Genomic DNA, 27,078 nt, shown 5'->3' with positions numbered 1-27,078 from the left:
GCTCGCCTAACGTCAGTGTGGACGGCTCCTGTTTACTTGTCTCATATTCTTTGACTAAGCTGTAAAGCACTTTGTGACACCTGCATTAGAGAGGACATTTTTTTGCAAATTTTTTCCACTTTGTGGGAATTCCCGACTGTTTTGTAGCATAGGTTTCAATAAAAATATCATGTTTGAATGCAAAAATGTTGCTTTATTGTACGACAACACTGACTGTTAATTTTAGTAATCAGCATGGCGAGATCTTGTACTGGCTCTAAGGCTACGTTCACACTGCAGGTCTTAATGCTCAATTCCGATTTTTTGATCAAATCCGATTTTTTTTACTGCTCGTTCACACTACAAATAAAATGCGACAGCAAACGCGCTCTAGTGTGAACGCTCAAAGCGGCCCGCATACGCAAAAGAAGATGTCACACACAACGCGCTCTGTTTAGACCCAGAGCAACAGTATTGTTTGACTGATGGCCCTTAATATAAAGACTTCGGACTTCACGTTTCCCAATTTTTGCTTTAAGTTATTTTGTTATTTACATAATAATGTAAATAACCTAATAATGATCCTTATTGCTGTTTAAGAGAGGAGCGGTGCTTCAAAGGATAGCTGCAGATTTCTGTCAGAATCTGCAGATTATACAGTACAAATAAAATGTTTACGTTGTCTTCCCAACAGTTTCACTGACATCTACGCTGGATGGCCAGGAAGCGTTCGCGATGTCTTCTCGGGCGCTTCTCTGGCGCTGATAATTGGCTTCAGTCTTGTGTCGGTGACGTAAAAGGTGGATTTAATGCGACTTGACCGTTCAAACAGCAGTCGCTTTCTAAAACATCGGATATGTATCGGATTCAGTACCACATACGAAAGTGACCCAGATCGGATTTGAAAATATCGGATTTGCGCCGTTCACACTGTCATAGCATGATCGGATATGGGTCGCATAGGGTCAAAAAAATCGGATTTGATGCACTTTCGCCTGCAGTGTGAACGTAGCCTTAGTTTCCTGGTAACATAGCAATAGTGCTTTTTATTCTTCTTACCTGGAGAACTGGACCATTAATTTTTAAAAATATGTTTTAAACCGTTAAGTTGTCACACTAACAGGAATCAGCTAATCAGAAACCAAAGCCATGTTTTCTTGGTCAAATCATTTACCCTTTTTTGTAAGGGAACATCTGTCTGCCCTGCAGTTCTGCACTTTCTCCTCATTTGAAATACATTCCCTCACATAGGTCGGAATAATGTCGGGGTAGTGTGACAAGGTGCCACATGTGGGAGGCAGTGATGGAGGGACAGAGGTTGTGCGAGGCAGAAAGTGAAAGGGCGAGCTGAGCTGGTACAATCACATGCCTGCTGGGTTGCAAGCGGAGAGCAGACAGCTGGGGAGGAACTGAAAACCTTCTGAGCAGTGTAGGTGTAATCATGGCTCTATTGTAGTGAACAGTTGGGCCTCTGGCGCTGCGAGCAGCAGGGAGCCGAAACCCAGGCGCTGCCCCTTCAAATCACCATGTCTTTAACATTTCTGACAAAATAAGAACAAAACATTGTACTTAGAAGTCTGTAGGCTGGCCATCGGCTTTACTAGGTTGGATAAAAAAACTTAGCGTGACTTTTATCGTAGTGATAGCATTTTTAACTTACAAGTTACTCGCTTAATCGACGGGTCGCAGATGGATTTTTGGCCGACAGCAGCAGGGCCACACATTTGGAGTAGTTGGACGTTCAGTTAGTTGCTTTCTGTCAATCCATTTGTCTTATTAAGTTGGGTTTTTTTTAAGATATAGTGAATCACATCATCATACGGTTTGAAATGACAAAGTTTCATATTTGTTCTGGCTTTACTCTGCTAGGATCTAAGGTGACTATATGTCACAATCAACTGTTGAAATTTTTTGCTAAGCCTGATTTATAAATACTAATTATTATAAAATATCCCTTTCATTAAAAAAAAAAGTCGTTACACTTTTCTCAGATATGATGTTTTTTTTAAGGTTTGTTTAAGTTGCATTCAGGTGCTCTACTCAGAAACATTGCAAAAACTGTCATGTTGGGCAAGAGTGTGGTTTATTCAGCTTGTATACCATCATTAAAAAATTGTCACTTACTTCGAAGCTTCTGCCACCCAAACATGTTAAATAAGTAGATAAATAAGCTCCAGCTGACACAGGCCCAATCAATAAAACATTTAAAAGTATTTAAAAGAGCCGCATCTTTTGCTTATCACCACTGATCTCTAGACCATGTGGCTAGAAAAGCTCACACTCAATACACCTGTCTTTTCTGAGCAGTGAAATCAATGCAGTTTCTGTGCTGTTATAAATATCATAGATAAGTAAATCCCGAGCAAATGAAGCACTTAAGAAGGAAGAAGCATGGTGGCGTGAATCCAAAGTAGCATCAAGGGCTTCGGGTTATTTTTACAAGACGAATGAACTTAGACTTCGTCAGAAAATGTATTAAACATATCCAGTATGTGCTAGGAAGAATACTAGAAGAATACTAACTAGCTGTGATGAAACATTGTTTATCTTGTTCAAAAAATACACGCATTATGGCATAAATTCAGGGGCTGATGGAGACCAATCTGCATTTCCTCAGAGAGAAGCAAAGTGCAAAGTATTGGTGCTGTTTTTGCAGTCTTTTGTTTAATGAGCAGCAGCGATATGCTACCAGCGTGAGCTGTATTAAATATCACATCCTCGGTCTTTGAGGAACTGTAATATCAAAAGCTTTAAATGTTTAACTTTATATATTTTACTTGTTTTTCTCCTCTTTAACGAGCGCTGTATTTTCTTCTGCTTTGTAAGAGCCGTGTTTAACTATTTGTCGAATTAATTGAATAAATAATAGAGTAATTTGGAGCTTTTAAGCTCGTCCAATTGAAGAGCATAATTTACCTTTACACAACAGTGTGAATGAATTTGGCTCCATACTGAGAGTGACACACTAATGAATTAACTAAGTGCACTCTTGGACAGAGTCTAATCTCGTTGTAGGGACTGCTCCCTCAAGGACTCCTAGAGGAGACCGCTGACATTTAACCAGTGGAATCCTCACAGGTCCAGCCCTCAGGGGATTCAAGCCCTGTTAAAGTCCGACAGAGAAGCTGCGGCGTGTAGTCCTGGTCCATCCAGCTCTGACTCTCTGCGGCCTCAGAAGTGCCGCTGCCATTAAAAACCGGAAATTTTAAACATGGAGGACTAGTAGTGGAGAAGGCAGGGCAAACACACCGTACGATAAAGCAGAGGCAAAGTTAAAAGCGAATGGGGACCCCCTTCTTTATTAGAAATGTCTCATGGTTGTTAGTGACAGGCCTTCAGTTTGATTTCCTCATCTGTATTCTCTGTCTTCCCCTTCCTTTTATCGCAGTCTGCGTTCTTTCAGTCTCCTTACAACTTGTAGTCTGTTTTTCGTGTCACATTTACGACCTTCTTCATACTTTTGTCTTTGCAGAGTTAAGATGAAACACTGAAATAGTACGTTTTCATTTGCTTTGGAGTAGAACTTACACTGTTTAAGGTTTATTAATTGATATTAATTGGAAATCATTCCTAAGAAATTCTGCTGCCTATGTTAGTCAGAGGACTTCACTGAGCACATCAGAGGTGTTCAGCTAATCTTGGACTGTTCGATTTTTCAGAAACGGTCCCAGCACCGTCCTCTGGGTGTGCATGATAGGATGTGATCTGAAATATTTTGGTTAAGTGTGTCTTGCATAAGCTATTTATTCTCAAGGATTTGTCTCTGTCCCTGATAAGAATCCTTGGCTACTGCAAACTGTGCACAACATGCTTGATAAGAAAGGTGATGTACCAAGAAATTCACCAGACGTATATTGATATTATATACATTATCTATGACATAGAGTACTCTTCGTCCAGCGCTTTGCCTTTTAAGTGCTGTCTGACAACTGGCATGACTTTCTTTTAGCCACACTTCTACAGCCTAATTGACGTAATGCTGCACAGGCAACTGTCCAGCATCTATCTATCTGTAGAGGATCTCAGAGGTATTACTGAAGTGAGCACTACTTTCTTGGTCACTTGCCTTCCTTCCTTAAACTTTTACTGAGTTGGCTGAAAGGCCAAGTCAGAAATGTGCTTCCTGATTTCTTCCTTTTCACAATGATGCCCACAAAGCTCCTGGGAAGTTTCATCGATGCCGCAGTTTCTCTCACTCTTTCATTGATCGGTGCTGCAGCATAATTGTATTTTGAAATTTTTTGGACTATAGAAATGTAAGGATACTTTTTTTTTGCTCTGTTATTAGGTTAGTAGGTTCTGTAAAATCTATCAAACTGATTACAATAACACAGGTAGCAATTAAAAATGTCTTTTTTTTTCATTTTAAATATTAGTAGGAGTATTTAGTGGGAGCACTTTTGCATTTGAGGGTTTTTTATGTTCATTTTTTATGCATTTCAGCGTTACTGTGACACAAAATTAGTATTAGCTCTCAGTTAATATTTGAATTGTACCATAAACAGAATGCTCCTCCATCTCTATCTTTCTATATATCTCTGCTGTATGTGTCTCCTTCTTTCATAAGTAGCAGTTCTCAGAGGGAGAAGAGTGATTCCCACAGTGCACTTCAGATAAGACACAGCAGGGAACTGTCTTCATCCCTCCTCAACCATCTCTCCACTTAACATTCTTCTTCCCAAGGAAATAGCCCCATTTATTCAAAAGCTGCAAAGCACTGTCAAGGCTTATATGCTGGAATATGTGCCGTGACAAACCAATTGGCTTTTGCTCTTTTGAAGATATAGGTAGTGACACATACATGGTTCTCAACTAGCATTCAGTAGTATCCAGTTTAGCTGCCAGTGCTCACCCATTCTTGTGTCCTTGTTGTTTACTGTCTGTCTCATTTATGGAGAAATGATTGCGTAGTCTTATAGGTTAATAAAACCAGAATTATTCACTGCCTTGTATTTTGCGCCTGGTCACTCACATCGACTTCACACGAGTCCAATCAATAGCCCAATAGGAAGGGTACTGTGACCAATTGGAAAGGAGAAAAGTGCTAGTAGAAGACAGTATTGTGTAGTGGCTGCTTAGAGAATATTTCAGGCCGTGGAGCTCTCTTTAGTGTTGGACTGCTGGAATGCAGAGAAATCCATCAAGAGGAGCTGACGATCCAAGGAAACTCTTTAAATAGGTTGCTTTATTGTTTTGCTCTTAGTATTAAAATGCACCGTTTATGCAAACTGAGCAGTTTGACCTTCAGAGACTAAAGGGAAGCAAGAAGATAAGACTGAATAATGTGACTGGTTAATGTTCGCATTCAGTTTTCAGGGAGAGATTCCAAAAAAATCGAATAGCGGCTCAGACGCGAGTTTCACCCTCACGCAGGCGAGCCCGCTAACCTGAGCAGCACCACACTGGCACACTGACACATTCTGCTGAGAGTTGGTCATCTGCACATCCTGGCAAAGCTTTGAACTGTTGTTGCTTGAAGTGCTTTGAATGCTGTGCCTCTGTCAAATCTGAGAGATCAAAACTGGTGCTGGCGTGTGCGCGCGTGTGCGTTTACATATATGAGCGCGTTGCGTTATTTACCGAACCTTGCGGCGTTTGACCCTGGCGGTGTTTATGAGTTATTGTTTCACAGGTTGCTGCGCAAAGAGAGATAGAAGGTGGCATGCTTCAGGGGAAGAAAAGGATACACACATTCTTTATCCACACACACACACACACACACACACATTTAGATATCATCCTAACACTTTTTCCAAAAAGTGCCACACACACACACACACATACATGCATTCACCCAACACAACACTTAACCATCAAACTGCCTCCTTGACATCAAAGCAGAATTGATAATGTCGACATCCATTCCACACACACACACACACACGTTACATGCAACAGTATTTAATTAATTCACCTAGAGTTTGATTGCGTATATTTTCATCCAATTAATTTGTTGCTGTGCTCGGGTGTCGCGCTGCAGGCTGTGGGGTACCTTTAGAGGTGTTTCCAATTTCCTCCTAAGCAGACAACTTGACAAACGTATTAAATATATCAGAGAAATGCAGCTTAGATGTTTATTCAAATGCAGTTATTGTTGTGGGGGAGTGGATTAGTAACTCTGTTCCTTCACTCGGCAATTGTCAGCCAGGTTACACTCAAAGTGATGCAGCAGAGCTTCTCAGGGACCCAAAAAGAGAGAGCAGAGCATGGAAAGTGACTGAAAGCTGTCAGCTCTGGTTGTTGTTCTCAATTTTTAAAAATTAGTTTTTATTTTCATTTTTTTCTAACAAGAAATAGATTTTCTGCTCTTCCTTTTTCGCTCTTATTGCCACAGTGTCGTTCCCTGTAGTCAGAGCAACTGCACTAAAAGAAATATAATGTTAACCCGAGGCCTCCGATTACATCTGAGCATTCACAACTTTCAGACCTACTTTAAAAAAAAAAATTTTTAAAAAAAAGTAAATTATATTAATTTTCACTACATAAATCTGAGAAACGATCCGGGACCCCGTCTGCATACATTACACAACACAGCGAGGATTCCAGGGGTAAAAAACTTGCTCTGTTACTCTCGTTGACATTTGTTGCTCTCCTTAAATTCTCATATGGCAGTCTAGCTTAATGTGGTTGGACAGACCCGTTTGCGATGCTGTTTATGTTTGCATGCAGAGACCACTCCGAGAGAGCAGAGCACACATTTCATTACACAAATTACAAATGCGTACACACATATGCCCACGCGAGGTCTGATTCTGCTCATACTGTCTACCCCCTCTAACCCAGGCGTTCACACACAGTTACACAGTTTCATGGACTCTGACACACCACTATTTACACACACACACACATGCACATGCAAATAGGCTTCTACACTCCCCTGACACCAGTGCAGACAGACTGTGGGGTCAACTGCTCTCTTACTGTGTCACTTTAGCTCTGGCTCAGGGCCCAGCTCAGTTCAACACTATGACCTCCCCATGTGGTCACACTCTGCCCCTGCGATAGACAAGACCACACACACACGTAAACGTAGACACCCATACATACACACACATACACACACACACTCTCTGGTCTGTGTCTACAGGTCTGGTAAACAGGAGGAGAGAGTAGAAGACCTGTGCAAGTGGATTTTATTTTTCTTTTTTAGTGGAATATCAGGATGCGTCCCATCCTCCTTCACGTCCTTTCCCCTCTGTACCTGTACACATTCTCATTTCTTATTAATCGTGCATGTATTTGTGGCTGTTTTGAGATAAAATTCCAATTAATGATGCCGTTGTTCCACAGACTTTTCGGGCTACCTGGAAAATGTGTGTCTTTATACAGCCTTCTCTTTTTTTTATTTAATTTTTTCTTTTGTTTGTTTGGTTTTTTATTTCACACATGACCCTCTGGTGTAGCATCTTGCAGCCTTTCTGGGCATTTCATATATCTTTGCTTTTAGCTTTTTGATACCCAAGACCATTTCTGTGGGCAACACAGATAGGCAATGCATATATTTACAGACAGCAAAGCGCAAGAAATACTTTCTGTTGTAGGGATAGATGCATTATTGTAACAACAACAGTTTGCCTTACCCCGGCAAGTTGCTCTTTCACTTGCAAACAAGAGGGTTAAGTCTGCCATAAATTTGTCTTGTGTGCCTGATCTCCACGGACAACTCAAAACCAACGTTGGGGTTATTGTTTCACATTCGCGTCAGTTTAGCTGTATTACTGAAATCATTGCTTTTATTTATCCAGATGGACTACAAATACTTTGTTATTAGATGTCATTATTCATGGGAAACACTGCTGGGGATCAATCGCAATCACAACCAAATTGTTTTGGATAATAATAATTATTAATTAAGTTAAACTGCCATCTGTTGCTTTCGTAGTTAATAAAACCTGTACCTGCTTCATTCTTTATTTTTCTCTGACTTTTAAATGTAATTATAGGAGCTATGTGGGCGACCGTGGCTCAGGGGGTTGGGAAGCGCATCTGTAACCGGAAGGTCGCCGGTTTGATCCCTGGGCTCTCTGTCCTGGTCATTGTGTCCTTGGGAAAGACACTTTACCCTACTTGCCTACTGGTGTTGGCGCGACATGGCAGCCTCGCTTCTGTCAGTTTGCCCCAGGGCAGCTGTGGCTACAACTGTAGCTTGCCTCCACCAGTGTGTGAATGTGAGAGTGAATGAATAGCTTTGGGTGCCTTGAAAAGTGCTATATAAATCCAATCCATTATTATTATATCTTCCTGCATACACTTGGGTTGTTGTTTGTATATATTCACTTCTCTGTGTGTCTTCTTTGATGTGTCTTTCAGGACACACCAGTGGGCAGATCCATATTCATGGTAAACGCCTCCGATCCAGACCAAGGCACTGGGGGCAGTGTTCTCTTCTCCTTTCAGCCACCTTCTGCCTTTTTCGCCATTGATGGAGCCCGAGGCACTGTCACTGTGACCAGAGCTCTGGACTATGAGACGACGACAGCCTACCAGCTCACCGTCAACGCTACGGTCAGCACACATACAGTATCAAAACTTAGTCTCTGTTAGCAAAATTGCATTAGCGCTGTTAAATGTATACTGTGTTTGTTTGTTTGTGTTTTTTGGTTTCTGAAAGGATCAAGACAAAATCAGACCTCTGTCACGGCTTGCCAGCTTGGCTATCACCATCACTGATGTCCAAGACATGGATCCCATTTTCACCAATCTGCCCTACAGTACCAACATACAGGAGGATGTTCCCCTGGTCAGTAATACAGTCCCACTTTACATCTCACCACCACAGTGTGTACCCTCTTCAAGCAGCTTTCGTCTTTTCTTTCTTTCCATCCTGCTCTGATGCCAGAACATTCAACTTATATTTTACCTCATTTCTCATATCCCGCTCCTCCTGTCTCATGCTCATGTTGCTCTTTGATTATTCAGTAGGTGTATACAACTCGTGCAAAGAAATATGATTAAAAACAAAGAGTTTCTAAAAGCAGAATGGGAGAATGAGCCTTTAGCTTTCAGGACCTTCTTCTGTGGAATCAGCTCCCAATCTGAATAGGATACAGATGGTTCGTACTTTTTAGGTTAGGCTTAAAATTCCCCCTTTTGAAAAAGCTTATAGTAGATCAGCTGACCATGATTCCTCCCCTAGTTAGGCTGTAACAGGTCTTGGCTGTGGGGGTTTCCCATGATGCTATGAGCATTTCTCCTTCACTCACCTCTATGTGTTTACAATTGAACTCACAGTGTGTCTTTTGTCCTGTCTCCCTCTCCTCACTGCCAAGTCTGGTTCTGCCAGAGGTTATTTCCTGTTAAAAGGGAGTTTTTCTTTCCCACTTTTGCCACGTGTTTGCTCAGAGGGGTCATTTGACTGTTGGGGTTTTCTCTGTATTATTTTTGGGGCCATACTTTACACTATAAATTACCTTGAGGTGATTGTTGTTGTAATTTGGGCTCTATGGTAAATGGCCTGTATTTACATAGCGCTTTACTAGTCCCTAAGGACCCCAAAGCGCTTTACCTATCCAGTCATCCACCCATTCACACACTGGTGATGGTAAGCTACAGTGTAGTCACAGCCACCCTGGGGCGCACTGACAGAGGCGAGGCTGCCGGACAATGGCGCCACCGAGCCGGGGCTCGAACCGGCAACCTTCCGATTACAAGGCGAACTCCCAACTCTTGAGCCACGATCGCCCATCTATAAAAAAAACTGAATTGACTCTAATTGAATGACGGCATGATATTTCACATCTTATCGTCACTCCTGAGCCTCCAACACTGGAAATGTTGGAAATGCACCCAAATTCAGTCCAGTGCCCCCATATACAGCACTGTGGTGGTTGAAGATGGTAATTACTGTTATAGATTTACAATCCTCATCCATAGATGCGAAGCCCCTGCCAAAGGTCACAAGGGCTACAGGATTTCTGGTCTTATGCGCTCATACTGTGGCATGTGTATGAAGTCTGGGTATAACATGAAGTACATTAGGGACTCAAAATGGCCGTAGCTTTGTTTCAGTTTCAAGTAGGTTTATAATGGGTATGTGATACACTAAATGTCTGTTTCTCTGTACACCATTATGTTCACTCTCCTGGCTCAGCTCTTAAACTCAGTTCCCAGGTGGCTAATGGTCCAGCTACTGATGTTTCCACTTGTAGAGAGAGAATTACACACAGGGGCATAACACTGTCCGTCCCGATTGTGGTTTCTCACTCTATCAGTTTTCGTTCTGTCTCGTCCCCAGTCTCTCACCCATATCAGCCCTCCGACTCACACAACAACCCGCACGTCCCTCGTTCCCAGCCCGAATGCGCTGTAGTAGAAATGTCAAGTGCTACATTTGCATGCATATTAACGGGGCGTGACGGAGTCGAAGCCCGGTGTCTCCCGGACTCTCTGATTCATCAACTGTCACCAGGAAGGTCACAATAGGAGGAAGGGGGGAGGTGTGAGGGTATGGAAAGAGAATAGGATGTCGGGGTGGAATGAGAAAAAGGTGACCGGAGAGAAGAAAAAAAGCCAGGTATAAAGTTAGATGAGGGAATAAGAGGGAAGATTTTTTTAAAAAGTGTCCAATTACATTGGATTGTAAAGTTAACATTAGTAAGTGGATTCCAGATCACAGCAGCTTGGAAGCTTTAATCCTCAGTAATACTGCCTCGGAGTGCCTCATCTCTTACCTCTAACAGTAGGGGGCAGTGTCTAATCCTATTACAGTTACAATGTAAGAGCAGGTCACGGCAGATACACAGCCAAAATCAGAAATCTATTACTTAGCCCTGTTGACCCCACTACAGACACAGGATTACAACAGTGCTTAAAGCCAGACACATAAGTACAAGCCCGCAGCAGCACCACACTTATACACAGACACTCCTTCAATGACCTCATGTGGTATTCTGTGTCATTTCCATTATGCAGTGTTTGGTGGTGATAAGCCGAGGGCGTACAGTGACGGAATGAGTGTCAACTGTTCTCAAGGCCCTTGACATTTACACGTAGAGATATCAAACTTGGGTCCCTGTCATAGGTCATTTCTCAAAGGTGTAAGTGCGCACGCTCTGTTTCTACCTTTCCCTCTCTGGCGGCCTGTTTGTTTCTCTGTTTCTGTCTTTCTTTTATTCCTGGGCCAATCAAGCAGTCATCCAGGGAAAAGTTTGACAAAGGAGTAGAAGAAATGCTTTTTTTTATTATTATTATTTTCATATGAAATCACAGGGCAGGGTTTTTAGCTGTTATAGCTGTGAATCTGTGCTCGGACTGACGTTTAAGCCCCTTCTAGGACAAACGCAATTTGGCTGTCAACTCAATGAGGAGAAGGAGAGGAGGATGGGGGGGTAATGCACTGTATAGCTAGAAATGAAAGGATGAAAAGAGGGAGAAGAGGTTCAGTGTATACATGTTAGTGTGTGTCTGCATGTGTGTGAAGGAGGGGAGGGATTGTATCTTTGACGCTTGATTGAACATATTGCACTTGTGTGGACAGCTCGAGAATATTGCTCATATTACTTCAGCATCACTTCTCCACACTCACTTTCTCTATTCCTCTCTTAGTATGTCCCTGCATCTTTCTCGTTTGTGTGTGTGTGTGGGTGTGTTTCCCCCTCAGTTTGTGATAGGTGCGAATCAGTCTCTCTAAAAGGCTTGTAATTGATTCTGCTGTAATTGGTCAATGACAGGAGATGCTTTGGCAGAAATGGAGCATAAACACGTCTTAGACACAATTTGCAGGATCAATGGGAGGCAGCCTGCTCGGGTGTGAGTGAGAGGGCTGAGATGGGAGTAAGGGAGGGAGGGAGGAGAGAAGGAAGGAAGTAAGGGAAGGTCTCTCAATCTCACACTGCAGCACAGGGGTTTTTAAGTACCACCGCTGCGTCTGATTGAGGCAAGAAGGCTGAGAAAGCTCAGCGGATCAAAGACTTTTCAAATAGCTTTCTGTCTTTCGTTTTGATTTTTTTTCTTCTCTTTTTTCAGCTGTCACACTGTGGTTTTGTTGAGTAGCAGAGTCATTGACGCAGCAGGGGAACTTCGAAACAATGAAAGGAGAAATAAACCCCAATGAAATGCTAATAACACACATAAAGAAAAAATAGTTTGTGATTTGCCTGCACTTTTTACATTTTTTTCCACCCTCTCCATTGAAGAGATACAAAGGAGGATTGGAAATACGATACTGTTATGCTTTAAAATTTGATGGGCACGTCTTTGTGAGAGATAAGTGGATATTTACGGTTTTGATATGCCTAGGAATATTCTGTTAGCTTGTTGATGCTTTGGTTACAGATATTTGATTCACCGGTATAAACTAAGGTATCCTGTCCTGATTTTTAAAAGAAGAAAAGAGAAAGGGAGATTTCAAACACATTCAAGGCGTCTATCATCCTGTGTGCACATAGCAGAGGACAAAATAGCATGTAGTTGTATTTTATTTAGCAAAAACTGCTAACTGTGTCCCAAGGGTTTGATGTTATTGTTTTTTCTCTGATTAAAGTGGAAACTACTTTTCAACAACTAAAAAAATGTGTCTGTGAAGACTGCATGCAGCTTACAGGTTATATTTGTGCGTGCGTGTGTGTCTCTGCAGGGATACGAAGTGCGGAAGATAACAGCCATTGACCAGGATCTTGGTCGACCAAGAGGAATCGGCTACACCATCATCACAGGTCTGAGTCACATAATCGATCTGACATCCGCAGCACATAGAGGGGAATCGATCACCTCTTATCATAATTCCGCAGTAATAATAGACAAGTCTCATCAAGCACAACAGTCAATAACAGCAGAGAGGAGCGCCTCAGAATTGGAGAATAGGCTTGGCTCTGAGCATTTATTAATCACTGTTTTGGTTCAGTTATGCAGAAGTCAGCTTTCATTTTGTGTTATCATTCTTAAGTTGGCTTGTGCCATCAAAACAGGATTATGATTTGTCAGCGTGACAAATTTTACCTTCGGCAGACGAGAAGGATGCCACGATTTTTCTGTTGTCGTCTCCGTTTGCGGTTTTTTTTGTTTTGTTTTCTTTAAGATTTTGTTTTAGATTTGAGATAAAGGGCCAAAACAAATGACCGCCATATTAAGCTCACTTCGGAAATCCCTGACTTGTGTTGGTGTTACTATATCTGAGAGCTTTACTTTGGAGTTGTACAGCTTGTATGGTGCTGATAAGGATGAAGCAGTGATCCTGCATTAAATACTCAGTTTTCTTACTTCTGCCAAGGATATGATGTTTATGCCTGCCAGTTGCTTTGTCTGTCTGTCTGCCAGGAAGATATCTCACAAACTGAACTGACTTCATGAAAGTTGGTGGACAGATTGACCCTGGGGCAAGGTTGCTTAAAGTTAAACTTTGGTGTTGATCCGTATCTGGGGATAGACAGGTATTTGTAATGACATGAATACTATATTCATCCTTCCGAGGCTCAAGGAATCAAATTAATATAAAGATTTCGTGAAATAATTATTGTTATGAGTACTAACGGCATGCAGCAAAAGCATTGCGTATTAACTCTGCACACACTTTGTAGCTTTGTGTCTTAATCTTTATGCGCCACTGCACCACTTTGCTCTGTAAAACTGGCTTCACATGCTTCGTAATCCTGTAAAACTCGTTGTTAAGCTTGCGCTAAAGGTGCAGATGGATATCTGGGAGAAGTTACAACAAGAGTAATATTGACTGACTATGTAACAGGATAAACTTTAAATGCACCCCAGTATTATGAATATAACTAGATTAAGTGAATGATTCAGCTGTCATGTTTACACCTGTGCCAATTTATCTTACAGTTAGCTCTTAATGCAGGAAGCATAACTCAGAACAGCTTAATGACATAATGATGACAATATCCTAAATTCCTCCTGCTGTAGTCAATTACTCTCTTTTTTAAGATGCTATTATTTTGTAACTACAACTCTTAATCAGTTTAAAAGAAAAGGTATTAATGAAAAGATTTGCTGGGATTAATTGCAATAAATTACCTTTTTAAGACTGAAGCTTCTGATCGAAGAATGGAAAAAAGCATGGAATTAATATAGAATTTAATTTCCTCTAAGTGGAATAAGTGGAAGTGAATATTAACATTAAATATAAATAACCCATACTTACAGTAATGTGCAAAAGTCTTGAATCACCACTCATTTCTTTATGTTTTACTTCAAAGTAGCAAGACTGTTGTTCAAGAGCTCGTGAGGCGATACTTATCAAGACTTTCTGAACATCTTTCAAAGACTTTCTTTGGTTATTGTGAGAAAGGCTGAAGTATATCAAATTACACAGGAGAGAGGTGCAACAGTGAGTGTCTGCAGCCCTCTGTAAAACACGGTGGAGGCTCCGTCAAGGTTTGGGACTGCATATCTGCCAGTTCAGCTTGATGATGATCCCAAACACACTGCCGAATTCGTTAAAAGCATGTTGACTGTCTAATATCTCTATAAATTGATGCACTTATCTCCTATTTTCCTATCAAATGATAAATAAATGACAGGTAGCTGAAGGCTTTTGCACAGTCCTGTGGCTTGAATGAATACTTAGTAATATTTATTGAGAGAAATGTAATCATATTGCCCAGTATACCCAGCTAATCAACCTTTTTTAATTTTCTCCAAATCAGTAGTCACTGTGACGCCATCTTGCTTGAGTCCATTTCCTTATTTTAAACTTAAGCATGCTCGTTTTAAGTTTCAACGTTGCCCCAGGGTAATTGGCCTGGACAAATGTTTATAGAGTTAATTACTGGAAGGCAGACTTTTTTTTGTGCACATGGATATGAATGTATTTTCATGTGCCAGAAAAGCAGAACTCATGGAAGTGGATGCAGGCCAGACACAGACAGATCGAGAGTTGACTGCACATTAACTTAATGTTAGTGCTATTTGTTGACATCGTATCTGAAGAGAATGGAAAACAAGTTTACCTGATGACTGTTCCATCAGTTTACCCTCAGCTGTTTCTTTTTTTCTCCTCATTGATGCACATTAACACCTGTTTTGACACGGGGACGGTGAGCCACCTGTGCAATTTACAGAACCCTACACAACTTGTGAAGTGATCTAGCCGTGCTAATTGTGTTCATTTTTCTTTCTAATGTGTCAGATATTACAATTGACTCACAAAAAAGAATGCAGTAATTTTGACAGCACTATTATAAATTATTCTTGACTGTCACAAAGCTTCTGTGAGCGGCAAATAGTCAATTTAAATTATGATTTATATCTGAGTAATTGACCCAGTTGTGTTGCTTGTATGCATCACAGCCGCTGAGCGTATCAGTCAGACTTGTGCGGCCTGTTTGAGAATACAAACCTGAATCATAGTTAATCAGGAGAGACATGAAGCATCTCTATTTCTATTAAGATAAAACACACAAACACTTTTGACTCTGTTGTCCATCCACTGCTGCAATGCTTCTTTAATACCCCTGCAGGGTGTTTATTTCAACCACAATCAGTGTTTCAGTCCTGAAGGACGAACAATCCCTCAAAGATCCTTCAGGACTGAAACATTGATCTGCGTGGTGGAAAATAAACACCCATTGGGAGGATTACAACCGTCTGTGGACTGTATCCTTTAAACTCTGCTTGCCCCCTGTTGAGCCCAGAATGGCCAGGATGGAGGGACATCGGTGCCTCCACTATTGCCAGCTGGCTGATAAGGGCTGGCACCGCTTGATATGCTTGGCACACCATGGGAATTTGTGGTGATAAAGATATTCAGTCTTCTACCATCTGCTGAGTCACTGCGCAATCTCACAGCTGAACGAAGGAATTTGACCCTTTGTCCACGCATGTGCGCAGCCATGCATTATTTGTGAGTGTGTGCGCTTGATAGCTGTATGCTCAGGACAGAGAGGCCACTGCCCAGCCCACTTCTTTACTGAGCTCACCATAAACCTGCTGCTCCCATTCAGTGCACACACCTACTCAGTCTTACTTACCGTCTGCTGCCACATGTTGTATTGTTGTGTGTGTTGTGCTTGTTGCAAAGTTGAGCTTGGCTGAGTTAAGCTCTGGAGGAGAAAAGCATTAAAAAGACATTAATTAGGTGGTGCGATGTATTCCCGGTCGTTGCAAAATCAAGAGTTATAGCACCGCACTAAGCCCTTATGGAGATGGAGTCTGTAGGCTTGATAAAATCATTATAAGTTTGATAGATAATGGAAGTTGAAGGGTGATGTAGTGCTAGGAGATAAAGGTGGGAGGGTAAGGTTATATGATGATGCATTTTGCATGGATATATGTGTGTGTAGCCTCTATATGTGTGTGCTTGTACATGCACGCTTACACATATGCCTCTGTCTATCTGCTCAGATTGGTGCGAGGGCGTGCTTGTTTGCAGACTTAAGTGTGACTCTGCATGACTCCTCTCTTGCCTTCCCGCTCCTCACCCCGAGTGTCCTCTGAGACTGCGGCTCACTCCTGCGGGACTCGTCTCATTAGTTCAGTAATTAAGATAAACGAGGTTTTAATTGCAGCTGTGATTCACGCTAATGATTGTGGGACTCAAGATGAGGATTTCCTCTCCCTCCTCCAATCAGAGGAGTGTATCTGGGATTTGATGTGTACATGAGATAGAATCACAGCAGCGCTCTGCCCGCAGTGTTGCAGTTGTTATTTTTTTGTTATGATGAAGGAGATTCAGGGTAGCGGTTCTGATGGTAAATCCCCGGTCCACAGGGTGAGACTTAGCCCTCTTATTGGACCTCTGACTCACTGCTCTCATTATATATCACTTTAGCAATAGCCCACTGCTGAACTATCCACTGGATTTTTCCTGCTCTAAACATCTGTGGGGGGTTTTCTGACCCAAAATGCTCCAACAATTCCTCAATTACTGGAAATGAGAAAGAAAGGTTTTATCGCACACCTATAGTGGCTGTTGCCTTAAACAAACAAACATATTCATGTATACTCCTGACAGAGTTTTGGTTTTTTTAAGTGTGGCTAAAACACAATCTTTCTTCTGAGTTGATGGTCGGTAAATTACTTAATGCTCATCATTGTCAGTGGTACTAAAGTCGCTCCAAATATACAAGTTACTTTTTATTTCATGCATTTATTACTTAATGATGTTGATTCCTGCATATCTTAAATGGGGCGTGCAGTATAATCATCAAAACAGCTTAAAAGCAGCTTAAAAGCAGCATTGACCATGCAATGTGCCTGCAAACAAGATTAAAAGACAATACTTAATTCACGTTGTAGTAATCATGTTAGCATGCTCCTTAGTGCTGAGAGGCATGCTGAATTGAAATAAAATCAGTCCAGCATGCCTTTTTGCGATTATTGTATTTGTCATTTTTGCAAGGCTTTTTATTTGGGAAAGTTGTGCAGCAGATCCTTATTGATTACTCTTAGTGGTCCTTCTTCCTACTTATTCAGTCACACATCTGCCATGTAATAAAATTTAAATACACATTAAAAACCTTTTTTTTAAGAAAAAGAAGAAGAAAGAGAAGCTCAGTCATTCAGGAGACTAGGGAGTAGATCTGTGGCTCCTCCTCCTTGGGGTAGCTTGTGCTTCAGGTGTTTCTGTATGAAAACATTTGACCTCAGGATGGATGGTTGGATGGATACTTGGCACCCAGATGTCTTTGGAATCAAATATCTGCGTGCTTAGTCTTGTTTCACCGCTTGCTGTGACTCCTGTTCCTCTCAGGAATATCAGATTACATGTTCCCATGACAGTTCTCCTCTAACGCTAGCATCTCAACTTTGACTCAAGTTGTTAGATCTTTGGAAAGATTTGTCAGATTAATCCCTCTAAAAGATAAGATCATAACAGCTTTGCACCTCTGTCATCACTGAGATGATGCTCAGCTATGCTATCAAGCTACAGCAGAGCTAAAGAAGAAACTAAGCACATAAATAAATTGCGACTAAAAAGAAAGGTAAAGATCAAAGAGTACACAAACCCGGGGTGTTTCTGACTGATGAGCTTCTACACCAATGAGCTTCTGCCATAGCATTGTATTACATTATTCACATCTATAGCATTACATCATAGCTTTTGGACAGCAACTCAAGCAATAAACAATCCCAAAACATCAGCCATCATCTGCTCAAACCCATCCCTGAGGACGACAGGGGGGAAACACAGACAACACTAGTCAGTCTCAATGACACCCCCAATGACCTGAGGAACTATCACTCTAAAGCCCAGATGGACTCATTTTAGCACAATGTCTACTCGCTACATGCTCATGTCTATCTGCACACATATATGCTCGGACAGATCACCTACTTCACACTTACAGACAGATATTAAAGCACAGTATTCATCTTAAGAAATATAAAAAATACCCAATATTGACCTACTGAACATATTTTACCTGCTAAAAAGAACTTTCTGTCTTGCTTTCTGTGATTTCTATTATAGAGGACTTGAGGCAAGCAGTCTTGCCCCAAAAATACTGCTGTCCGTTAGGATAAGAGTTAAGCTTGTGTAAAGTTTCTGTAGCCTCTCCTCTGCGCTGTAATAATAGTGTAAGAATAAGCAGAATAAACGTCAGCCTTGCGTCTCACAGAACGAAAGGACATCCCCCAAGCCTTTCATATCAGCCTCTTGTTTATCTTTGTGTGCTTGGTTCTATCGCTTTTGTCACATGCAAGCACAACTAATCCCACTCTAAGCTCCTTCCATCGCTACACTTTTCTTTCCTTTTAGACCATTCTTCCTTTCTCATTGTAGCGTCTTCGTGCTGGGAAACTGCAGCAAAGATGTTATTTAATTTGCAGCTAAAGTAGTACAGATTTACAATATCATCACTGGGTATTTTGAAGTCTGTCAGGAACCTGAAGAGCAAGACCACATATTGCACGTACACATTTGCCTATGGACACAGAGACAGAACAGGTGTCCACTGTCCACTGCACTTAGTATTAGGGGGGCATCCTCTAGCCTGCCCTCAGCAAAGCGGTGTCACAGGTACGGCCATGCCATTTCCTGCCTGGACACACTGATAAGTTGTAAAGGCGATTATTTCCCGTTGTCTGTCTTTCCCCACATATCTTTATCTCTCAGTACTGCTACACCCTGATGCTCTGATTCCATGCGACTACTGCCTAACTTGTATCAGCAGACATGTTGTAATATGGACAAGCCTAATACCTGTTATTCTATAGGGAGCTCTTATTGTCACTGTCGCATCACGGGGATTTCTCCTGGTTTTCAATTAGACGCTCTGAGGCTCACCACAGCCCGGTGCTATGTAATCTCTCAGGGAAGGCAGATAGTCTGCGGGATGCTGATTGTGACACAATCCCAGGACTAGTGATGTCTAGTAGAGTGCAGCAATCAAATGCAATCACAGCCAAGTCCAGGCCTCACTTTGTTATGGTGTGATCAGCCTCAGCTTTACAGCAACTAAAATGTGAAGTCAATAATACTGATCATCTCCTTACGATGCAAAATCTGCTGCGTTGTGAGGACATGATGCTCACATCTTTGTGGATGTTATTCTGACATGTGCTAGCCAACTGGATGTGGTGGAAGAACAAGGACACCCCGCATGGCAACAACCCTCCTCAAAGGCATCAGCCCCTGCTAGCAGAGCAATGCATCGTGAAAGAGCACAAAAACTGCACAGCTGTTCAAATTCTTTTCCACTATTGATCTCAGTTATTGGTCTGTATTTTAATTGTAATAAAAGGTCTATTTTGCTTTTGTTATATTTCCAGCATACACTGGAGGTTTATCAATTGCTGTTCTGTTCATTTACCCTTTGGATAAAGAGGACACCACTGGCCTTAAGAAGTGATATTCTAAGCTATTGGCTTGTGAACAACAGCATTTCCCAATGCCAAATCCAATTTCCTCTTCTGCTGTCTTCTAACCCGCTGCTGTTTTGTACTCTGTGCAAAAACTGACTTTGTGTTGTCTAGCACGCTGCAAAAAATCAGATAATAGGGTAAATCAGTCTAGCCTAGTCTCACTGAGAGACACCGACAAGATTTTTCGCAAACACGCTGCTACAAATACACTTCAAATACACACACTAGCGATAAGACCACACTGCCAGTTCAATACTCAGTTGAAAAGAGACTGTGACGTCTTGGGCTGACAGACCAAATCCAGGAATCAATAGCTGTAAGCCTAATTATTTTTCATGAGACCTGAAGATTGTAGATCGGGGATACATTTATCTGTGACCAGGATGAGAATTGTGTTGGTCTGAGGTTAGGTTAGGTCAGTGGCATCTTGAGCTAAAGTCATTGGAGGAAGCGCACAGAATGTTTTAATGCTGTTTGTTCCTAATAAATATGTAATAAAGTAGGATTTATGCCCTGTCCAAACTGCAGTTGGACACTCTCCCATTCCACCCACACACTTCCAACAATGGTCATGGGATGACTGTGTCTTCAATTATTTGTAACGTTACCAAACCAACAGTATTGTTGTTGGCCAGCAGGGTAGAGGTAAACTGTACTTCTCTTCCTCTTTCTTTTGTTTGTTGTTGTTCTTACTTAGCTGTTAATTTCACTTTTCACACATAAGTCAATAAAAAACTAAGCTATGAGAAAATGTTCAGCTGCAGGTAGAAGAGCCAAAAGCTTGGCCTGATCATGTCACGTCGATGGGTGTGGGATCATGTGCAATGTCACAGAACAAGCAAATTTGACTAGTTCTTTTGGTAGAGGCGCAAAAGGCTAACATCTCATTGGATTCACTAAGCACATTCAAAGATAAGTGGCTGCAAGTGCCTGTTGTAAAATCAAGTCAATAAGTACTGCTATGGAAAAAAATTCCACTGTTGTTCAGCAATCCGCCCACTCGTTACTGGAAAAGCAGCATTTGTCTAAATGTTTAGAGCAGGGGTGTCAAACAAAAGGCCCGGGGGTCAGAATTGGCCTAGCAGAGACTCTGGTCTGGCTCATTTGAGAGCTTTGGAAAATGTGAAGGAGGGCATATATTTTAGACTTTTAACTATATTTTACTAAGTTTTCCTACTAATAAATACCTTCCCCATTCCCATTCATACTGCAGTGAAATAATAGATAAAGAATCAAATGACAGAAAAGTTCTTGTTTTTTCACTATCAACTATAGAACTTTATGAGATTTTATTGTTTGGTTTTTTTTTTACAATGCGTCCAGAAAAAGGACATTTTTTGCAAAATACAAAAAAAATAATCTTATTTATAATTACAGCTGTCTGGGCAATGAGCTTTCAGTACTTTTTCCATAAGTTCACATTTATTACTTATCATTTAAGTCATGCTGACAGATTTATTTTATTTTCTACAGCAGTATGTTTTATTATGTACAAAAAGTGAGACATGCTGCTGAATATACTGACAGAAATGGGATGCCCACTTAAAATCAAAGTGGGTTGTATGTACATGAAAGTAAAGCTTAATTTATACATCTGTAGAACCTGTGCAGAGCATGCAACGTAGCCTAGCAAATGGCCAACACCATTAACAGCATTTACACAGGTTGCTGGCAATGAAGGGGACCCACGTCTCTGGAGCTGCACATCAGGTTACAGCATAAGTTAGGCTTTAGGGCTTCAGGTGGCAGGAAGGGTCAAAGCACAAAGACCGCTTACGTGCATCTTACTAGCTGTGTCAACCTGAGTGATCTGTGGTTACAAACAGAAGTCGGTTTCATCTGCCACACATTCTCAGACAATACTTGTCCTTGAATCTTTTCTGAAGAAAAAAACTTTTGATGAAACTAATTCATTTAGTATTCATGAAATGCAGCTTGTCTGCCAATGGCATTATCACTTCACATCGCAGACACACAGGAGCACATGCATATGCACTAGTAGCTGTCATACACTAAAGGGTTTGTGTGAATGCACGGATGAGCACGTGCATAAGCAAATCAGTGTAAGTGAGAAGCTGTTCATTTAGATTTTGAAGCGAGTGTAGTTTGAAGACAATAACTAAAACCTCATCATTAATATGAATGCCTGTAGGCGTAATCCTTAAAAGTGACACTAATTTGTGTACATTTAGCAAAGTACACAAAATCTTAGCCCCGAGCCTCTAAGCACTGGCTGCTTGCCATATCACATTACTAGAATGTTCCAGCGCCCCCATGGTGTTGTCACCAACTAGAAAAAACAGTTGTCACTAGCTTAGTCATGGCGATTACACTCGGAGAAGTCCTGTTTCGGCTGTCCTCAAAAGCTCGAGTTTTGGAGAAAGTCATTGTTATCCACACGTCGCACACCCAGTTGAACTCATCAGATCAGATCCTTTATATCTTCTGCTTCCAGGGCAATCCTCCCATAATAACTACACGTGTAAGTTTTCCACTTTTGCAACTTAGAACACGGAAGTCGCCCAGAATCACTAGCATGTTTCCCCCCCTGTGTCTACACTCGCTCCTTTGCTGTTTGTGAGGGAGTGAATTTCAATAACAAAACTGTTCTCAGGAAATAAGCCTTCACTCCATTGTTAATGATGCAAGGGTGTAAATGTGTTTGTCAATACATAATATGAGATCTACACTCGTGTTTTCCACCTATTCTTTGGTAATGCCGAGATTCTTCAAAAGTGGCAAATTATTTGGATTTCTTTTATTTTGTAATTGTAGCATTGGCCATTGAAGCTGTTGAGCACATTATAAATTCCCAGAAAATAAGAGCTGCTTGTGTGAGTTTGTGTGTGTCTCAGTGCCTGTGGGCATTTCTCGAGGTGTGTGCGTGAGTGGATGAATTTGAGTGTGCAGGCCCACTCTAGACAAAATCATGCCATGCTTTCTCATTTTCCAGTCCAGTACTGTTGGTAATGTGAGAGCATGGCTAATCCCCTGGAGTCTCACATCACAGAGTCAAACTCTCCTGGTTAACACTAGATGCACTCTGACACACACACGTACACAAATCTTTGAATTTCTTCTTAGGAGTTTGAAATTGAAACAGCAAAATATTAACACACACAAAACACAAATTGAAGTAACAAATTTGAATTTCAAAATTCAAATAAAGAGTTTATTGCTATTTGTGTATAATTTGGGTGCGTGTGTATCTTTGAACAGCAATTTTCATCCGTTGGGGGTCTAATCACTGTGTCCTAGCAGAGCACTGGAGAACACTTTGCATCAGCAATTAGATTATGATTATATTTTCTTTCTCAGTGGCACCTCTGAGTCACCCTGTGTAATTTCAGTCTGTCTCTCTGGTCAAGCTCAACACAGCGGTGCCTAGGTGGAAGGCCCCTTCAATGGAACCTGAAGCAATGAGTCAAAGCCTCTTAACGGATGCATGCAGAGAGTACAACCAGCAGCCTGCTGTTATCTCGCAAATGTACATTACAGCACGGCACTCTAGAGCTTTTTGTAGATGCGCGTGTTTGTGTATGCACGATAGCCGCTCGGCCAGGTGAGCACCCAGTCGTCCGGGCAAGGGGCGGCTGTTGGAGAAGATTGGCATTCTAGTCAGGCCACTGAAGCTGACAAAGCAATTTAGAGGCAAGATGCCCACACTGAGTGGGTCTAAGTCCCTGATGCGCGTTACCCTCCCACCACCTCTAACAATTGTTGTCAACATCAACTTGCCTGCCTCTCCCATCAGGCAAAAAGAAATGTTGCAATGAATGTTGTGTCAGCTTAGTGTCACTAGTGCGTAACACAAAGTGGCAGTTTTTTTGTGTTTTTTCCCCCCCATGCACACTCTTACAACAACACACTACTACACTTCTCCTAACAAGATACTTGGGTCTAGCGGTTACTGCAGGATTATTACATTGATTACATGTGGCCTTTTTGCAATATTCTGTGTTATTGATCCTGTGTTTCATTGTCTTCCTGCTTCCGATAGTGGTCATTTTCAGTGTTCCACACCTATTAGGACTCAAAGGAGCTTGCAAAGAAAAGCGTCTGGACTTCTTTAAGTTGCTTGAAGATGTTTCACCTCTCATCCGAGAAGCTTCTTCAGTTCTAAGGTCAAATGGTGGAGAGTCCCAGATATAAACCTAGTGGGAGTAACCCCCCACAGAGGGACAAAAGGACCCCCTGATGATCCTCTAATCGCCTGAGCCAAGGTGTGAAACTGGGTGTGGGTCCCAATAGGCCAGAGTTTCGGGTGTGTTCATTGTGAAACCTGGCCCCACCTTATCATGCGAATTCCTGAGGTCAGATGGCCCAGGATGTGAGTGGGCGTTAAGGCGTCTGGGAAGGGATCTCAAAACTGGATTATAGATGGCAGAGAGTTGGTGTCGTAAACCCCCGCCTCTGTTCAAAGATGGTCGCTCACAGTGGACATAGATGGCTTCTTTCACTCCTCTTTCAAACCATCTGTCCTCTCTGTCCAAAATGTGAACGTTGGCATCCTCGAAAGAGTGTCCTTTATCCTTAAGATGCAGATGGACTGCTGAGTCTTGTCCTGTGGAGGTGGCTCTTCTGTGTTGTGCCATGCGCTTGTGAAGTGGCTGTTTGGTCTCTCCAATGTAGAGGTCTGAGCATTCCTCGCTGCACTGTACAGCATACACCACATTGTTAAGTTTGTGTTTTGGCGTTTTGTCTTTCGGGTGAACCAGTTTTTGTCTGAGTGTGTTGCTGGGTCTGAAATGCACCGGGATGTCATGCTTGGAGAAAACTCTCCTGAGTTTCTCTGATACACCGGCTACATAGGGGATGACAATGTTGTTGCGTCTGTCCTTCTTATCCTCCCTCGCTGGTGTCTGGGCGCCCTAAACGCCCTAAATGGGCGTTCTTAAAGTCAGCAAAGAGGCACAGAAAAGAAGACCAGACACCAGCGAGGGAGGATAAGAAGGACAGACGCAACAACATTGTCATCCCCTATGTAGCCGGTGTATCAGAGAAACTCAGGAGAGTTTTCTCCAAGCATGACATCCCGGTGCATTTCAGACCCAGCAACACGCTCAGACAAAAACTGGTTCACCCGAAAGAAAAAACGCCAAAATACAGACTTAACAATGTGGTGTATGCTGTACAGTGCAGCAAGGAATGCCCAGACCTCTACATTGGAGAGACCAAACAGCCACTTCACAAGCGCATGGCACAACACAGAAGAGCCACCTCCACAGGACAAGACTCAGCAGTCCATCTGCATCTTAAGGATAAAGGACACTCTTTCGAGGATGCCAATGTTCACATTTTGGACAGAGAGGACAGATGGTTTGAAAGAGGAGTGAAAGAAGCCATCTATGTCCACTGTGAGCGGCCATCTTTGAACAGAGGCGGGGTTATACGACACCAACTCTCTGCCATCTATAATCCAGTTTTGAGATCCCTTCCCAGACGCCTTAACACCCACTCACATCCTGGGCCATCTGACCTCAGGAATTCGCATGATAAGGTGGGGCCAGGTTTCACAATGAACACACCCGAAACTCTGGCCTATTGGGACCCACACCCAGTTTCACACCTTGGCTCAGGCGATTAGAGGATCATCAGGGGGTCCTTTTGTCCCTCTGTGGGGGGTTACTCCCACTAGGTTTATATCAGGGACTCTCCACCATTTGACCTTAGAACTGAAGAAGCTTCTCGGATGAGAGGTGAAACGTCTTCAAGCAACTTAAAGAAGTCCAGACGCTTTTCTTTGCAAGCTCCTTTGACTACGATGACCTGGATGACTGAGAACCTTCACAGACCTATTAGGACTGTCGGCCAAAGAAAAATAAGAGCATCTGCCGTTTTAGCAAATGGCCCAAAATGATTGTTGGTCAAATTAATGTTGGGAATCATTTTGGTGACCATAGGAATTATTAATGCTGACCATGAGGGGCTGTTTCATACTGATGGTCTTGTGTTTCTTTGGTTTGTTTTAATCATAGCGATTGCCTCTAAAAAATTTGGGGGGTTTTAAGTATTATATTTGACTTAAGGCAAATAAGCCACTAAGTCTAATGTTAGCCAACAGCTTGGAAAACATCAGACTTACTGGCTTATTGGCTCACTAGTCATTGTGCAGTTCATCAATAAGGTAGTCTCGAAGCTGAAGGATAGGTTTTATGATGGTTTTAATCCTTGTCAGCATCTTTATATTTCGACAGACAGACAGACAGACAGACAGACAGACAGACAGATAGATAGATAGATAGATGCCACTTGTCATCAGTTACATAACTAAATTCATTATGTAGGCTGGATATGATCAGCAGTAGTTTCTGTGCCTTCTACATCCTACTCTCCACCTTTTGGCCTCAGTCCAGGCCAATTACCCCAAAGCTTTGCTCTCTTTGCTAGCTTGGCTCCTCTCCTCAATGTTCATTCTTCTGTAGTTTCCCTCCCTTCCATTCCAGACTAGATATAGGGCAATAATAGAGTGCCGACTGGGGAGTGGGGAACGCAGGCATGGGTTAATCTGTTGACCCCTAGTCGTTGTATACTATAGACTTACCTCAACATGTTTCTCTGAAGTCTAGACCTCAGCTATTACTCTAACCTATCTGAAAGAGAATGTTTCTTAATCCCGCTCAAAGTGTAGGTCAAGGTTCACAGTGTTCTTACTTGTGAATGTAGGATTTCAGAAAAAGGGAAAATAGCATTTATCATGTCATATAGTTAAAGGAAGTTAGTTTAATCATGCAAAAGCTAATGAAAAGCAATCATGTCTCAAAATGTAAAAAGAAGAATAAAGTAAAGTAAAAGAAGTAATAGTTGGTAAGCTACAAAAACTATGACTGATTTATATTATTAGGACAAAACTGGGGGATTAGCTACAACAAATTTCTGGCCAGAACTTCAAATAGTATTTCAGACAGATCTGTTTCATTTTTACTGAATAGACCTTAAAGTAAATCCAGTATACATTTGTTTGTAATCTGCCAAAACTGGAGTAATGTTAGCCTTGAAACCAAATAAATTCAAGAGCTCATTTTTTATTTTTCTCTAGGCCCTCTCCTTCAGACACAACACTGATGTGTGCCACAAAACACCCTGCCATATGTGCAAAAGGCTTCAGTATCAACTATGGTGAAGTGTAACCACACCTGTAAATGTTTAGCTCTCGCTGTCATTGCCACCAAAAGAGTCCCTCTAAGTGTGCGTACTGCAGCAGGTGCTTCCGACCATCCACACAGGTGCAGACTGAACGATCAGTTTTCTGCATGGAAATAGCAAAAGAGCATCCTAAACAAATGCTTTAATGTCTTAATGCTATTGCAAATAACAAACATAGCATTAAATTTGACACAGGAG

At 41.8% G+C, this 27,078-nt stretch overlaps 1 protein-coding gene across 1 annotated transcript in view; it reads left to right on the top strand.

The window, feature by feature from the left end:
• The window catches only part of LOC145419802 (cadherin-23-like), a 100,796-nt gene that overhangs the window by 63,143 nt on the left and 10,575 nt on the right, over positions 1-27,078 (top strand). The window contains exons 6-8 of the mRNA XM_080288318.1: positions 8,290-8,484; positions 8,591-8,719; positions 12,554-12,632. Coding sequence (XP_080144444.1) covers positions 8,290-8,484; positions 8,591-8,719; positions 12,554-12,632 — 403 coding nt within the window. The remainder of the gene's footprint in view (positions 1-8,289; positions 8,485-8,590; positions 8,720-12,553; positions 12,633-27,078) is intronic.

Source organism: Astatotilapia calliptera, chromosome 13, assembly GCF_964374335.1.
Source record: "Astatotilapia calliptera chromosome 13, fAstCal68.1, whole genome shotgun sequence".
Taxonomy (NCBI): Eukaryota; Metazoa; Chordata; class Actinopteri; order Cichliformes; family Cichlidae; genus Astatotilapia; species Astatotilapia calliptera.
Note: the sequence above shows the minus strand (reverse complement) of the source record. Positions and strands in the feature narration are given on the sequence as shown.